Below are 15073 nucleotides of genomic sequence, written 5' to 3'. Positions count from 1 at the left end.
GTTTGTTTGTACGGCTTGGAGACGGAGTGTAGCAGCCCCAGCCTCCTAGCAGTGCCTGGCTAGCACAGTATAATGGGCAGGAGAAAGCGGAGAACTGAGTCCCAGTGGTGGAATATGTTCTTGTGCTAAACCAAGAGAAGTGGTGAAAGGGATAACCCTGATTTTGAATACAGATAAAATTGATAAAGTTTTCTTCTCTTCAAGAAACGTTCCTATTTAAGCGTGTATTTTACAGGCAGAGAGTGTACCTTTTCGTGTTGCCTTGACCTAGAGATTTCCTTTAGAATTCAGCTGTTTAGCAGAAAAAGTGCCATTAGAAGCTTCAAATGGGACGGGCTGCTTGCAATTGGACGCTGTGGCACGAGACTTAAAGTATAAGAGAGCTGATTGTGGATGGGCCAAGAGATCTTTACTCCTCATTGTGTGTTGCTTGTGACCAGGCTTGCTAGAGGATGTGTTCCTGGGCGCACTCAAGGTATTGGGATGTCAAACAGCTTTGTTTGCTATAGAGACAGTGGCTGATGTGAAAGAAAATGATTTGGGGCAGGAGGGTAGACAGTGAATCAAAGCAAGTAGATAAATGTAAGCACAGGGAAAGGTGCTGGTCAACTGAGATATTCTCACCAATTTCCTGAAATCCTTGATGCTGAGTGCTTTTTGCTGACCACCCAAATAAACCATTATTATTGTGAGTTTTGACAAGCTATTTGGCTACTGGAGTATTGTTGCAAAAGCTGATCCAGTTCCTATGAAATCCACTCATTCATGAACAAACAGAGTTGTTGGATTTCAAGTGGGAGTGGGACTGCAGTCTTTGTTTTTCCATTCCCCAATCCAGTAGAGTTATGGTCATTTGTGGTGCCCTGGCTGTGTTCAGTGCAGACCCAGGAACCTTTCTGATTGAAAAAAGCAGCTAATCTATTTCAGGTTGTGGAAAGCTTGGCAACTTTTTGATCTCTTTGCCAAGTTGCCCATCTGTCTGATTCTAACTCTGAATTGGACCGGCAAGTAACATTCGTGCCACACGAGCGAATCTAACCATCGCCCCTTGACATTCAATGGCATTATCATTACTGAATCCCCCACTATCAACATCCTGGTGGCTACCATTGACCAGAAACTGAACTGGACCAGCCATATAAGTACCCTGGCTACAAGAGCAGGTCAGAGGTTAGGAATCCTGTGACGAGTAACTCACCTCCTGACTCCCCAAAGCCTGTTCACCATCTACAATACATAGATCCGAAGTGCCGATGGAATACTCTCCACTTGCCTGGTTGACTGCAGCTCCAACAACATTCAAGAAGTTTGACAACACCCAGGATAAAGCAACCCATTTGGCGCCCCATCCACGAACATTTACTCCCTCCACCACTGACACACACTGGTGCCACTGTGCATCATCTGCAAGATGCACTGCGGGAACACACCAAGGTTCCTTAGGCAGCACCTTCCAAACTCACAACGGCTACCATCTAGAAGGTCAAGGGCAGCGGATACATGAGAACAGCACCACCTGAAAGCTCCCCTCCAAGCCACTCACCATCCTGACTTGGAAATATATTGCCGTTCCTTCGCTGTTGCTTGGTCAAAATCCTGGAACTCCCTCCCTAACACCACGTGGACTGCAGCAGTTCAAGAAGGCAGCTCACCACCACTTTCAGGTGGGCAATTAATGCTGGCATAGTCAGCAATGCCCACATTCCATAAATGGTGAATAAATAAAAACTCTGACTTCATCCAGAGCCTATCTACCCCCATAAGTGTGAGCTTATTCAGAGCTCTGCTGCCCTTTTCCGAACTTGCACAAGTCCTGTTCACCCTCACCTCTTTGTTCACTGACCTACATTGACCCCATGTTAAAGGCAACATATTAGTAATGTTACTCGGCTAGTAATTCAGAGGCCCAGACTAGTGTGCCAGCGACAGGAGTTCAAATCCCATCACAGCAGCTGGGGGAATTTAAATTTTATTAATTTATAAATCTGGAATAAAATGCTAATCTCCTTAATAACCCTGAAGCTACTGGATTGTTTTTAAAAAGCCATCTAGTTCAGTAATGTCCTTTAGGGAAGGAAATCTGCCATTCTTATCTAGCCTGGCTTACATGTGACTCTAGACCCACAGTAATGTGGTTGACTCTTAACTGCCCTGTGAAATGGCCTAGCAAGCCACTCAGTTGTGTCATACTGCTGCAGAAAAAACGTGCCTTGATTTTAAAGTTATCTCTTGCTTTCAAATTCTTCCATGACCTCGCCACTCCCTACCTCCTGTACCCCTCCAGCCTCTGAGATATCAGTGCTCCTTCAATTCTGACTTTATGCGCACCCTGAGTGCCATTGCTCCATTACTGGCAGATGTGTCTTCAGCTGCCTTAGCCCTAAGCTGTGGAATTCCTTCTCTACCTCTCTCGCCTTTAAGCCATTCTTTAAAACTTATTAATTTGTTCAACCTTTTCATCACCTGCCCCAATCTCTGAGAGATATGGTGTCAGATGTTGTCTAATAGTGCTACTGTGAGGCTGTAAACCCTTTAGGAATACCCTGGAATCCCTAGGAATTAAATACACAAGGCAGGATTGTTGGAGGCAGAGGATCCTGTGATGACACCCTGAGAAATGTGTCCAGCCAGAGTCAGCAATTGTAACATAAAGGCTAGCACCAGCTTCTTCAAGCAGCCCTCCCAAGGAATAGAACAGAGAAAGCTAACAGGAGATCTGACGTGTCCAGAATTCAGGAGTTTTGATATGATAGAGAAAAAAAACATTTCCACTTGCCGCTGTGGTAACTGGAGGACAATCAATTTAACCTAATCACAAAGGATGAAAAGAAAGGTTAGAATCTCTTTTCCTGAATGGTTCATTAGGACATGGAAAGCCCCAAAAAACTGGTGAAAGCAGAATCCTTAGTACCTTTTAGAAAAGATGGGGATGAACACTTAAGGAAACATATGTGAACGTATTGAGAGAAGACAGGGAAATGGGGCTAAGGGGTTGGAGGGATGGAAGTGGGTTAGTTTTCGGAGCTGGCACAGGCCGCTGACCATGATAGGAATATTGAAAATGCTATACCTTGTGGTGGAACAGGGTTTGTACCCTTCCTACATGCATTAATGTGAACCAGGCACCTGCTTTTCTTTAGTGTAGAAGTTGTGTGTTTGTTGAAGTGTAGAGGATGGAAGAATGTTTTAAATGAAGAATGTGCCCTCCTCCCCTCACCCTGAAATTCAGTGAAACCAAATACCCTGGCCTTCATTTATACCTTCAGTTTATTTTTTCCTTTCCCTTTCTCCCTTCTTTTATTTTTCTGGCTATTGCTGTTTTGGTCACAGAATACAATAGCCTCCATCTTAGTTGCTGACTGAATCACTTTTTTAAAATAATGTTACCACTTGCCAATGAAAATAATTGCTAATGAAATGCAGGTACTTCTTTCCCATTGTGTAATGCCGTTAGTAATAGTTTGCTTTCCACCGGATGGCTGGCTGCAGTTATTGTCTAGCCATTTCAGGGCGTACTTTAATGAGACCACCCACCCAGCCCAGGAGCTCTTTCTGGATTTGTTTAAGTAACCCATTAGTAAAGGGTGCTGCTTATCCTGTGCCACTTTGGCAAGTCTACCCCGCTGCTTAAAAGTCAAAATGAAGGTTATCCAAACACACACACAGAGAAGCCTTATAAACAGACTGCAGTGTTTGTAATGATAAGCCCCATCTCAGGGTAAGCACTTACCTGATGCAGATGTTCTCTATTTTAACATGGAAAAACAATTATTGCATTGTGGGCATCACTGGAAAGGTTGGCATTTATTGCCCTTCCCTAATTGCCCTTGAGAAGGTAAGTGGTGAACTACCCCCTTAAAGTGCTGCAATCTGCGTTGAGGTGCTCTCACATTGCTGGTGGATAGAGAATTCCAGGATTTTGGCCCTGCGAGAAGGAAGGAATGGCAACTGTTCCTAAGTCATGATGGTGTGAGACTTAAAGGAGAACTTGAACGTGATAACGTTCCCATGACCGCTGCCCATGTTCCTGTAGGCGCTTGGGAGGTGCTGTTGAGGAAGCCATGATAAATTGTTACAGTGCATCCTGTAGGTAGTATACACTGCAGTCATGGTGTGCTGGTTACACTTACTTATGTGCCAAAGTGTGGCTTTCCATTCTACAAGAGCTGAGAGTTGAAATTTACGACTGATATAATCAAAAGGATTAGAATTCATCTTCAGTGCATATGAGGGACTCGCTGTTGTGGTAGTGAGGAACTGCCTCAGGCCAACAGAGGATATCTCCCACAACCAGAAAGCAGAAAAAGAAACAGGAAAGAGAGAGGCTGGGGAGAGTAAAACATTTGTGTGTTGAGTTGATTTTCTTTTCACCAGCTGGGTTTGACCTGGGCTGTTCAGCAAATACATAGGCCCGAATCATGTCGTCTAGCCCCAATAGCAGTGAACTGGGGAGAACAGAGCCGGGGTGGAGTATAGGAGCTGAGCTGAGAGTGCCCATTTGGGGGGCGAGCAAAGGTGGAGTGGGGAGTGGCAGGTGGGGACAGCTAGAATAAGGAGGTCATTAAAGAAAACATTTAAAATGATTAAAAACACATCAGTCATTGAACTGGAGGCAGACCTCAAGGGGCATGTCTTCAGCTCATGACGTCAAAGGGAACATGGGTTTGCCAGAATTGTACCATGCCACAAAGCCTCCCTACTTACCTTGCTGATGGACCCACGCTGCAGCCAGGCTAGCAATTTACTGCTGCACGCGACTTCAGTTGGTAAGGTAACAATGCAGTGGCATAGGCCTCTGCATTGCTGCTGACAGCAAAATACAGACATTTCCCAACCCTGCTCCAACCAAGTGTTAGGACTGAAAACAGACCTGCAGTGAGAGCCTCGAGTTGTCTTGATAGTGAGGTTATCTGGGTTCAGAATTCAGAAAAGTGGCTGATCTACAAATTCAACATTTGAGTGTCACTTGCTTAGTCTGCCTTTATTGGACAAGCCTCCAACCTGTGTTCATTCCACTCTTAGGTACATCACACAGGAAGGTCATAAGCTGGACACTGGGGCTCCCCGCCCACCAGCAACAGTTACCAATGCTGTGTCTTGGAGATCGGAGGGGATCAAGTATCGGAAAAATGAAGTATTTCTTGATGTTATTGAATCTGTCAATCTATTGGTGAGTTCTTTCTCCATAGTCAAGTAGAGCTTAGCAACCTACAAGATTTCCAATTCATCTTGGATGATATACAGGGGAGGGAAGAGAGAATGCTTAAATCTGTTTAAACAAGCAACACCTTTGGCTTAAGCACTTCCTTCTCCTTCAGGTACCATGCCCTAAGAGGGCATTGGCAACCATGGACTCCCATTGGATTGATCCATGAATATGTTTGGCAAAGTACTGCAGTGGTTTACTGTTGCCTTCTGCAGTATGGCTGACCAAGAAACCCTCCCGCTTTTACTGCCCGCTATTAGGTGTATTAGAAGGATTTACAGGTTGATAATGACCCTGTTTGGCCACGTTGTGAACACACCATCCATGACCATCTCTGGGACTTGAACCCGGAGCTCCTGGCGCAGAGGTTGGGACACCACCATTGCACCGCAAGACCTCCACTTAAGCACCAAGCGCTGTTAGTGCTGAGATGCTTCAGTGTGTAAGTGAATGTTTTTTGCCTTTTTTATGGCCCATGCACCATTCCTCAAATGAATGCAAAGACCTGCTTGTGTGCTATTTGACTTCTTAACTCCAACAAGCCACTTATAGGTGAAGTGACCTGATGGCTTTTTCCCTCTGTCCTGTCTGCATGGCCACGTGCATACTCACGTTCCTGCTAAGCTGCGTGAATGTGTAGCAGCCTGAAAGATACTGCATAGGTCGTCTTTTGTGACAAACAAGGCTACCATGCCAAAAAAAACTTGAAGAAGCTACATGCTGAATAATACAGGCTACACACAGCAATGTAATTTTAATGGGAACATTAGATACCCTAGGGAGAGAGGGAGGCAAAGAATCACTTTTAAGCAGTATTCATGGCAAATTTCTACAGTGGATCAGTGCATTCACCTTTGAATCCGGGGTTTGATTCTGCCCCATGCTAGTTGGATGAAAATACGAGCTGTAAGAATCCTGCCTGCGTGAGCTTGGACAGTGTCAAACAGCTAGCTGTTAATCAGTGAAACTGCCAATGAAACTTGGAATGTCACCTGAAGGGGTCAAATGCAGGCAATGGATGTTGGACTTCTGTCGAGGTCAGGGTACAGTTGAGGCAGTTGTCTAATGTTTTTGTGTAGTAGTGACTGTCCTTAAAGTGCTTACTAAAGAATTCCCAATGGTGATGCTGCTCATCTTGATGAGCATTAAAAAGGCTAAACCTTATTTTGTGAATGTATATCAAAATGTAATCACAAGTCATAGATTCCTGAAACAAAAATAAAAATAGCTGGAAAAATTCAGCAGGTCTGACAGCATCTGCGGAGAGGAAAACAGTTAACGTTTCGAGTCTGTATGACTCTTCATCAGAACTGAGGAAATATAGAAATGAGGTGAAATATAAGCTGGTTGAGGGGGGTGGGACAGGTAGAGCTGGATAGAGGGCCAGTGATAGGTGGAGACAAAGAAGAGATTGTCAAAGATGTCATAGACAAAAGAGGTGTTGATGGTGGTGATATTAGCTAAGAAATGTGCTAATGGTGACATTAAGGGTAGAAAGCAGGACGAGCAAGTAACAGCCCTAGTGGAGGTGGGATGGGGGGTGGAGAAGGGATTGAAATAGGCTAAAAGGAAGAGATGAAACAATGGATGGAAATGCATTTAAAAATAATGTAAATAGGTGTGAAAAGAAAAATATATTTAAAAAATATAATTTATTGGAAAAAGGGGGATCGGAAAGGGGTGGGGATGGAGGAGAGAGTTCATGATCTGAAGTTGTTGAACTCAATGTTAAGTCTGGAAGGCTGTAAAGTGCCTAGTCGGAAGATGAGGTGCTGTTCCTCCAGCTTGCGTTGAGCTTCACTGGAACATTGCAGCAGGCCAAGGATGGACATGTGGGCATGAGAGCAGGGTGGTGTGTTGAAATGGCAAGCGACAGGGAGGTCTGGGTCATGCTTGCGGACAGACCGAAAGTGTTCCGCAAAGTGGTCACCCAGTCTGCGTTTGGTGTCTCCAATGTAGAGGAGATTGCATTGGGAGCAGCGAATGCAGTGGACTAAATTGAGGGAAGTGCAAGTGAAATGCTGCTTCACTTGAAAGGAGTGTTTGGGCCCTTGGACGGTGAGGGGAGGGGAAGTAAAGGGGCAGGTGTTGCACCTTCTGCGGTTGCATGGGAAGGTGCAGTGGAAGGGGGTTGAGGTGTAGGGGGTGATGGAGGAGTGGACCAGGGTGTCCTGGAGGGAACGATCCCTGCGGAATGCCGCCAGAGGGGGTGAAGGGAAGATGTGGTGGCATCGTGCTGGAGTTGGCAGCAATGGTGGAGGATGATCCTTTGAATGTCGAGGCTGGTGGGGTGATAAGTGAGGACAAGGGGACCCTATCATGGTTCTGGGAGGGAGAGGAAGGTGTGAGGGCGGATGCGCGGGAGATGGGCCGGACACGGTTGAGGGCCCTGTCAACCGCCGTGGTTGGAAAACCTCGGTTAAGGAAGAAGGAAGACATGTCAGAGGAACTGTTTTGGAAAGTGGCATCATCAGAACAGATGTGACGGAGGCGAAGGAACTGAGAGAATGGGATGGAGCCCTTACAGGAAGCGGGGTGTGAGGAGCTGTAGTCAAGGTAGCTGTGGGAGTCGGAAGGCTTGTAATGAATATTGGTGGACAGTCTATCACCAGAAATTGAGACAGAGAGGCCAAGGAAGGGAAGAGAAATGTCAGTGATGGACCACGTGAAAATGGAGGAGTGGAAATTGGAAGCAAAATTAATAAATTTTTCCGGGTCCAGACGAGAAAATTGAAGCGGCACCGTAGCAATCATTGATGTACCAGAGAAAGAGTTGTGGGAGGGGGCCTAAGTAGGACTGGAGCAAGGAATGTTCCACATACCCCATAAAGAGACAGGCATAACTGGGGCCCATCCGGGTACCCATAGCCACACCTTTTATTTGGAGGAAGTGAGAAGAGTTTAAGGAGAAATTGTTCAGTGTGAGAACAAGTTCAGCCAGGCGGAGGAGAGTAGTGGTGGATGGGGATTGTTCGGGCCTCTGTTCGAGGAAGAAGCGGAGAGCCCTCGGACCATCCCGGTGAGGGATGGACGTGTAGAGGGATTGGACATCCATGGTGAAGAGGCGGTTGAGGCCAGGGAACTGGAAATTGTTAATATGGTGTAGGGCGTATCCTGTGTGTTGAATGATGTGATGTTCCTTTATCCTTGACTGTGTTAAATTAATAGTTTTATGCACTTGGTTTCAAATGGAGCTCCATGTGAATCCGTTCTAGAATTGTCGTCCTCTTTCTTTCTCTCATTCTAGGTTAGTGCTAATGGAAATGTGCTGCGTAGCGAAATAGTGGGCTCCATCAAAATGAGAGTATTTCTATCAGGAATGCCGGAGTTGAGACTTGGACTAAACGACAAAGTATTGTTTGAGAACACGGGCCGTGAGTATTCTTTTAGTTAGTGTTATGCAGAGAAAAGAAGTAATTGTGTGTTGGGAGATAGAATCCTCTGATGTGTTTCTTTCATGTAGCGAAGAAATGGCTAACATTCTGGCAATGTATAATGCACCTCTGGTTTTGGTCCTAGTGAAGATTGGGCAGGTTCATGCTGAGATGTTTTGCCCCGTTAAATATGAAATGCTTTAGCTGTACGGACAAGAGTCCACCAATCTAATGATGAAATGTGGAGGAAATGGGGCTGAGTGTTTCACCATGGTTCAGTAGTAGTGCACTCGCCTCTGAGTTAGAAGGATGTGGGTACAAGTCCCATTTTGGATACTTGACACTATGGTGCAATATTGGGGAGACCTGAACTGTCAGAGGTGCCATCTTTTAAATGAGACATTAAACCAAGGCCCTGTCCACCCTCTTGGGTAGATGTAAAGATTCCACAGTACTATTGGAAGTAAAATAGGAAGTTCTCCCCAGTATCCTGGCCAATATTTATCCATCAACTAATGTCACTTTAACTAAAAGGCAGGCTGGTCATTTATCTCACTGCTGTTTGTGGGATCATTCTGTATTTCAATAGAGGCAAATGTGAGGTCATCCACTTTGGACCTAAAGATGATCCATTTTTCTACTTTCTAACTGGTGAAGTCCCACAATCCAAGCTTTTTTTCCCTGTAACCTGGCAAATTAGTCCTCTTCAAGTACACGTCCAATTGCCCTTTAAACGTTCATGTGAAATCTGCTTCTATCCTTTCGGGCAGTGCATACCAGATCTTAACAACCCCCTTGTGTAAAGAACCCCTTAGGTTTGTTTGCCAATTATTTTTAATCTGTGACCGCTGGTTGCCATCCAATTGCCAAAGGATATAGTTTCTCCTTACTTGTATCAAAACCCTCATAATTTTGAATGCTAACCTTCTCTGTCGCAAGGAGAACAATCCCAGTTTCTCAAATCTTTCCATGTAACTGAATTCCCTCATCCCTGCTGTGTGGGGGTTGGTTATCTCAGTTGGCAAGATGACTAGAGTGTGGTGCAGAATAAAGCCAACAGCTTGGGTTCAACCCCTGTACTGGCTGTGGTAGTTCATGGAGGCCTGCCCCCTTGCCTCACCCCATACTTGATGCAGAGTGATGCCCCTCAAGCTATTTAACCACTTGTTCTTCTCTAACAGAGGGAGATACTGATAGGCCCCTGTGGACTATGGCTAAATACCAGCCTTGTTAACATCCGTTTATATGTATGTTCACCCTGATGAGCCTCTTTTTTACCCTTTCCAGGGTTGTAATGTCCCTCTTAAAATGTGGTGCTCAGAATTGTACAACATACTCCAGCTGAGGCCTAACCAGAGATTTGTAAAGATTTAAAACTATGTTCTTGTTTCTTTATTCAGTGTCCCAATTTATAAAGCCAAATATTCCAAGCACTTTCTTGACCGTCTTCTCATCTCACCCTGTCTTCTTAAAAGATGTGAATATGCACTCCAAGACCCTATGTTCTTGTATTGGTTCAGAATAGTACCATTTAGATTATACTGCTATACCCTGTTATTTCTCCCAAAGTGCATTACTTCATACTTACCCACATTAAATTTAATCTCTCTCTTCCCTGCCGCCATCCCTCCACCACCACCCCAAGTATGCAAGAGATACGAACAGGAGTAGACCATATGGTCTGTTGAGCCTGCTCTGCTACTCAGCATGATCGTGGTTGACCTATGGCTTCAAGTTCGCTTTCCTGCTCACTCCCTATTAACCCTTGATTCCCTGAGACATCAAAAACCTGTCTACCTCAGCCTTAAATACAGTCAACCAATAATGCAGAGCATCCAAATGCGCTTGGGTAGAGAATTCCAAGCTTCACAACCCCTTGAGTGAAGAAATTTCTCCTCATTTCAGTCCTAAATGATCAGCCCCTTGTACTGACACTGTGCCCTGTGTTCTAGATTCCCCAGTCAGCAGAAACAACCACTCAGCATCTACCCAGCCAAGCCTCTTCAGATCTGCTGTTGTCATGTCTTGCAAAATGTGAACGTGTAGAAATAGTATCACCCAGAGACCTCAAAATTATCCTTCCTATTCCCAATTCCAGGTCATTTATATAAAATGAAAACAGCATTGATTGTAATACAGACTCAATTTGCCCTTGGGGAATCTGACTGCATACTTCTCTCTAGTTTTTCCTCCTATTCCTTAGCCAATTGCGTACCAAGGCTACCAGCTTCCCATTAATATCAGGCGCTCTATGGTCTGAATAATAACCAGCGGTGGTTGAGGATTAAATATTGGCCTATGACATTGGTGAGAACCCCCCCACCCCCCCTACTTCCCAGGCAGCCAGATAAACACACTGAGCTATGCATTGATCTGCAAACTTTCTCGTTGTCATGCTCTTCATTGCTGCTGCTGTAAAGAGAGCACAAATAACTTTTACAGAATAAACCAGATTACTCACTTCTTTGAAAAGCCAAAAGTTATTTTTTTACAAAACCAATTCATTTCCAGATGATGTATTGGCCAGCAGTGATCTCTTGCCCACAAACCACCAGCTGCCTTGTTTGTGCCAGCAATTCCCATACATCCTGCAGTTAGGAAGCAAATTGACCCTGCCAAACCATTAGGAAGATTACTGTCCATTCTCTGATTTGTAATTTCACTGGATTAAAGCAGCTGTTTGTTTAATCAAAGAAGATCTCTAATGAAAACATTGCTGTCAGTAAATAGTTGTGTTTTCCGCAAGGCACTTATTTGTGTGGGGGTGCAGGGTAGTTTGTTGCCACAGTATGTTATATTCTGTTTAGGAGGAAGGGCGCACTGTACATTTTTGTGTGGCTGACAGGGTAGGACAGTACAGAAATAAGCAACCAAATTCAGTTCTAGAAAAATACATCTCACTGATGCAAAGTGTCCTAGCTCATGGGTAGCGGAAGGCTGTGCACCTTCTCGGGCTGATATCCCAACATGCCACTACTTTTAGGAGAGAAGGGGAAGAGAAAATTGGGGAGGAAGAGCTATTTTCTCAGCAACAAGTGAATTAATTTTGTCTTGTTGGTGTTGTTTCTCTTACTCCAATCAAGAAAGAAATAAGTTGCATTATGTAGCACCATACACATCCTCAGGATGTTCCAAAGTGCATCACAACCGACAATGTACTCTGAAAGTGCAGTCACCATTGTTTTGTAGTCATACTTTCTATTATTTTTGACTTGCTTATAATGCATGTCCCATTCACTAATATTGTTTGAAGCTTACTCTGATACTTGCCAGAAGTAAAAATCTGTAAGCAGCTTAAAAAGGGTTGATCATAAATATTTCTGTTTTGTCCATATATTTCATGAGGAGTTGTTCCATTCGAGGAATACTCATCATCAAGCTACTGGAGTTGAACATAAGCTGCTCATTTTGAGGGATGCTTCACATCTGGCATCAAGTGTTCCACTGCAATAGCACATGCTGATATCCTGCCTGGTCCGAGATGGCAACCCCGAAGACTGATTGAAAATGTTGATGCACTTTAAAGTGATAGTTGGAAACAGGAATCTAGAGACAAAGGAATGGCATGACTTAATGGTTACTGCACATCTGTCTTTACCTGTGAAATGAGACAGAAGCTTACTGAATTGTTTTTAAATTTATTTGTGATGCAGGTGTCACTGGCAGGACCAGCATTTATTGCCCTTGAGAAGGTGGTGGTGAGCTGCCGCCTTGAACCACTGCAGTCCATGTGTTGTAGGAATGCCCACAGTGCTGTTAGGAAAGAAATCTATTTTCCAGGAATGACAGTGGAGGAGCTGGATAGTATGCAAATATTACATGAGATCAGGTCATGGAAGAGAAATAAAGTTCCTGCTATAAACAATTGCACATATCAAAAAGGAGATGGGGACTAAAATTAATGAAACTATAATGGATATTTTACTAAGTTCTCCAGAGATTCCTGATGATTGAGAAGATTAAGAGAATATAGATGACTAAGTTTATCTGTTGGGATGAAATTTGAAACAATACTTAGAGGAATGAATACTGGAAAAGGACAAATAAATCTTTTAAATATATGGAACAGTTAAGGTACCAGTTCACAGTGCACACTACTTCTGATATTAAAGCATTGCAAATCTGTCTGTAAACGGAGTTTGGAACATTTACCTCTGGCATAGAACTAAACATCAGTGTGTTTCGTCCTGCTGTGAACTGACCGATATTTCTTCACATTGGGAAGTTTCTGATTAAAGTTACAAAATCAAGTGTTGGTTCTTACTTCTGCACCATTCCTGTTACTGCCAGGGAGCAATTGGCAAACTCTTTGAATCTTTGTTTTGAAAAAGATGGCCTTGGTGCTGGAACGTAAAACCATTTAAAAGGGTTTCCTTTCTTTCCCGAGGCAGGTGGGAAAAGCAAATCTGTGGAGTTGGAAGATGTGAAGTTTCACCAATGTGTACGCCTCTCCCGATTCGAGAACGACAGAACCATTTCCTTTATTCCACCAGATGGAGAATTTGAGTTGATGTCCTACCGTTTAAACACACATGTAGGTACTGAACTGTGCACAATGAATCATGAATGAGTAGGTATTGGTCTGTGTGTGTATGATGCACAGCCTGGAATCTCTGTCTAATAGGTTACAGGAAATCATTAGATGGAAATTCACAAGGAATTATCAATGAGATATCCTGATCCGATGCATTATCAGTTTTTTTTCAATAATTCACTCACCCAGTGGTGAATAAATACTCTCCTCTTCCACATGACTATCAGAACCAAGTGATAGCCCCTTGGATTGATGAAATTGAGACTGTACAAGTTTGAGCGAGTATATAAAACCTGTAATATCAGTATTCTAAAACCTTCAAATATAATTAAACCAATAGAACTTCGCTGGAAGCTTTGGCCCAACAAAATCTAGTTTTCCCCCATGAAATTTCTTCAAAAAGCAAGGAAAACACTAGCGTCTTTTTTAGAGGAGTCTTTCAGAGGGTTTGAATTGAGGGGGTGGCAGAGGAGAGGGAATCAATTATCCTAATTGGGTGAATTTGGATCCTAAGAATGGGTTGGTTGTGTAGGAGACTGGGCTGTTGTCTGAGATGTGATCATAGAAATGGCTGGACCATGGTCTTGTGTTGGGTGGGGAGTTATTGGTTGGGTGGGTTGGAATAGTGGTAGGGGTTACAGTGGGGAGCAGTTGGCTTGGGCAGATTACAGTTGTGAAAAGGGTTTGGGCCTGTGGCATGGGTTGTGCTGCAATGCTTCTTTAATCCTCTGTTAAGATTTTAAAAGCTGCAGAGGCTTGTATAGAACAAAATATTCAACTGTGGGAAAAAGACTTACCTTGCCCTGTTTGTTCGATTGGTATGCCAAACTGTAATTATAGAACAAGCCCTTGTGTACGTAGTCAGACCTTGATAAATGTTTGTTCCCTTTGATTATCCTAGCACTAAAGTCACCAATTCATTATGATTACAGGCCTTCATTTGATAACGGGGCTTAAATGGCATTTTGAGAGTAAATCAACAGCTTTCAAATTTTTCTATTCATATTCCCAACCCAGGGGACCTGTTGTCCTCTCTGCTGAAATACGATGCTGCTACTCAAGAAAATACCGCTACCATAATAGAAAATAGTTTATATTTTTTTTATATTCTCCTGAATTTTATTACTTTTTCCTGTATTCTTCTGTGCTTGCTGAATTGTTGGCAGGTTATTTTTTTTATCTCCAAATCAGTTACCAAGTAGACACAGGCAGGAAAAGATGTAGAATGTGCCATTCTCAGAAACGCGGTGCTCACAGCATGCTGTGTAGGTCTCACCCTTAGTTTGAAATCCTGTAGAGCAGTTCATACTGTAGCACCACTGACAGGCGGGAGGCTCTGTCCTGCTGAGCTCAGTCATGCCTGTCGAATGTGGTCCCAATTACTTGTGTAGACTGAATTTAATGATTTTCTTTAAAGTCACAGCACCTATAATTGGGTTGCAGGGGCTGGCAAGAGTATGGCTGTAAAGCAGTAATATACAGCCACACTCTTGTATAAACCTGTAGACTTTCTCTTTGGAGTAGGTGAGTACTGAGCTTACCAGAGTGACTCTTGCCTTTTTAAAGACTTGTTTCCAATTAAAAATCATGGAGGATACTAACACCGCTGCATCTTTTTGATCACTAGGTCAAGCCTCTGATCTGGATTGAGTCGGTGATTGAAAAACACTCCCACAGTCGAATAGAGTATATGATTAAGGTGAGTTATTTTTCTTTCCATGTCCAAATCGATCAAGTGTCAAAACTCCAAATGGAGGCTTCGAGTGACTTTGGTTATTTTCTAAAACATCCAGCTTCCACAGGGGTTTCAGAAACATGGACCCAATGTGGAAACATCATCATAAACGGTTCCATGGTGTGTTTAACATAGACTGCTCGAAGCAAGGCCTCCAGGAACTGTCAAACATTTATTAACTATATACAACTATGAACAGGGATAGATAGGCATGAGGCTCCTTC

General features: G+C 43.7%; 1 protein-coding gene across 1 annotated transcript in view; it reads left to right on the top strand.

Moving 5' to 3' along the window:
* LOC144688730 (AP-1 complex subunit mu-1) overlaps positions 1–15073 on the top strand; it is a 117452-nt gene that overhangs the window by 27492 nt on the left and 74887 nt on the right. The window contains exons 5-8 of the mRNA XM_078555625.1: positions 5023–5170; positions 8454–8580; positions 12972–13114; positions 14742–14813. Coding sequence (XP_078411751.1) covers positions 5023–5170; positions 8454–8580; positions 12972–13114; positions 14742–14813 — 490 coding nt within the window. The remainder of the gene's footprint in view (positions 1–5022; positions 5171–8453; positions 8581–12971; positions 13115–14741; positions 14814–15073) is intronic.

Source organism: Cetorhinus maximus, chromosome 13, assembly GCF_964194155.1.
Source record: "Cetorhinus maximus chromosome 13, sCetMax3.hap1.1, whole genome shotgun sequence".
In the NCBI taxonomy this organism is placed as follows: domain Eukaryota; kingdom Metazoa; phylum Chordata; class Chondrichthyes; order Lamniformes; family Cetorhinidae; genus Cetorhinus; species Cetorhinus maximus.
This window is presented reverse-complemented; position numbering and strand designations above follow the sequence as displayed.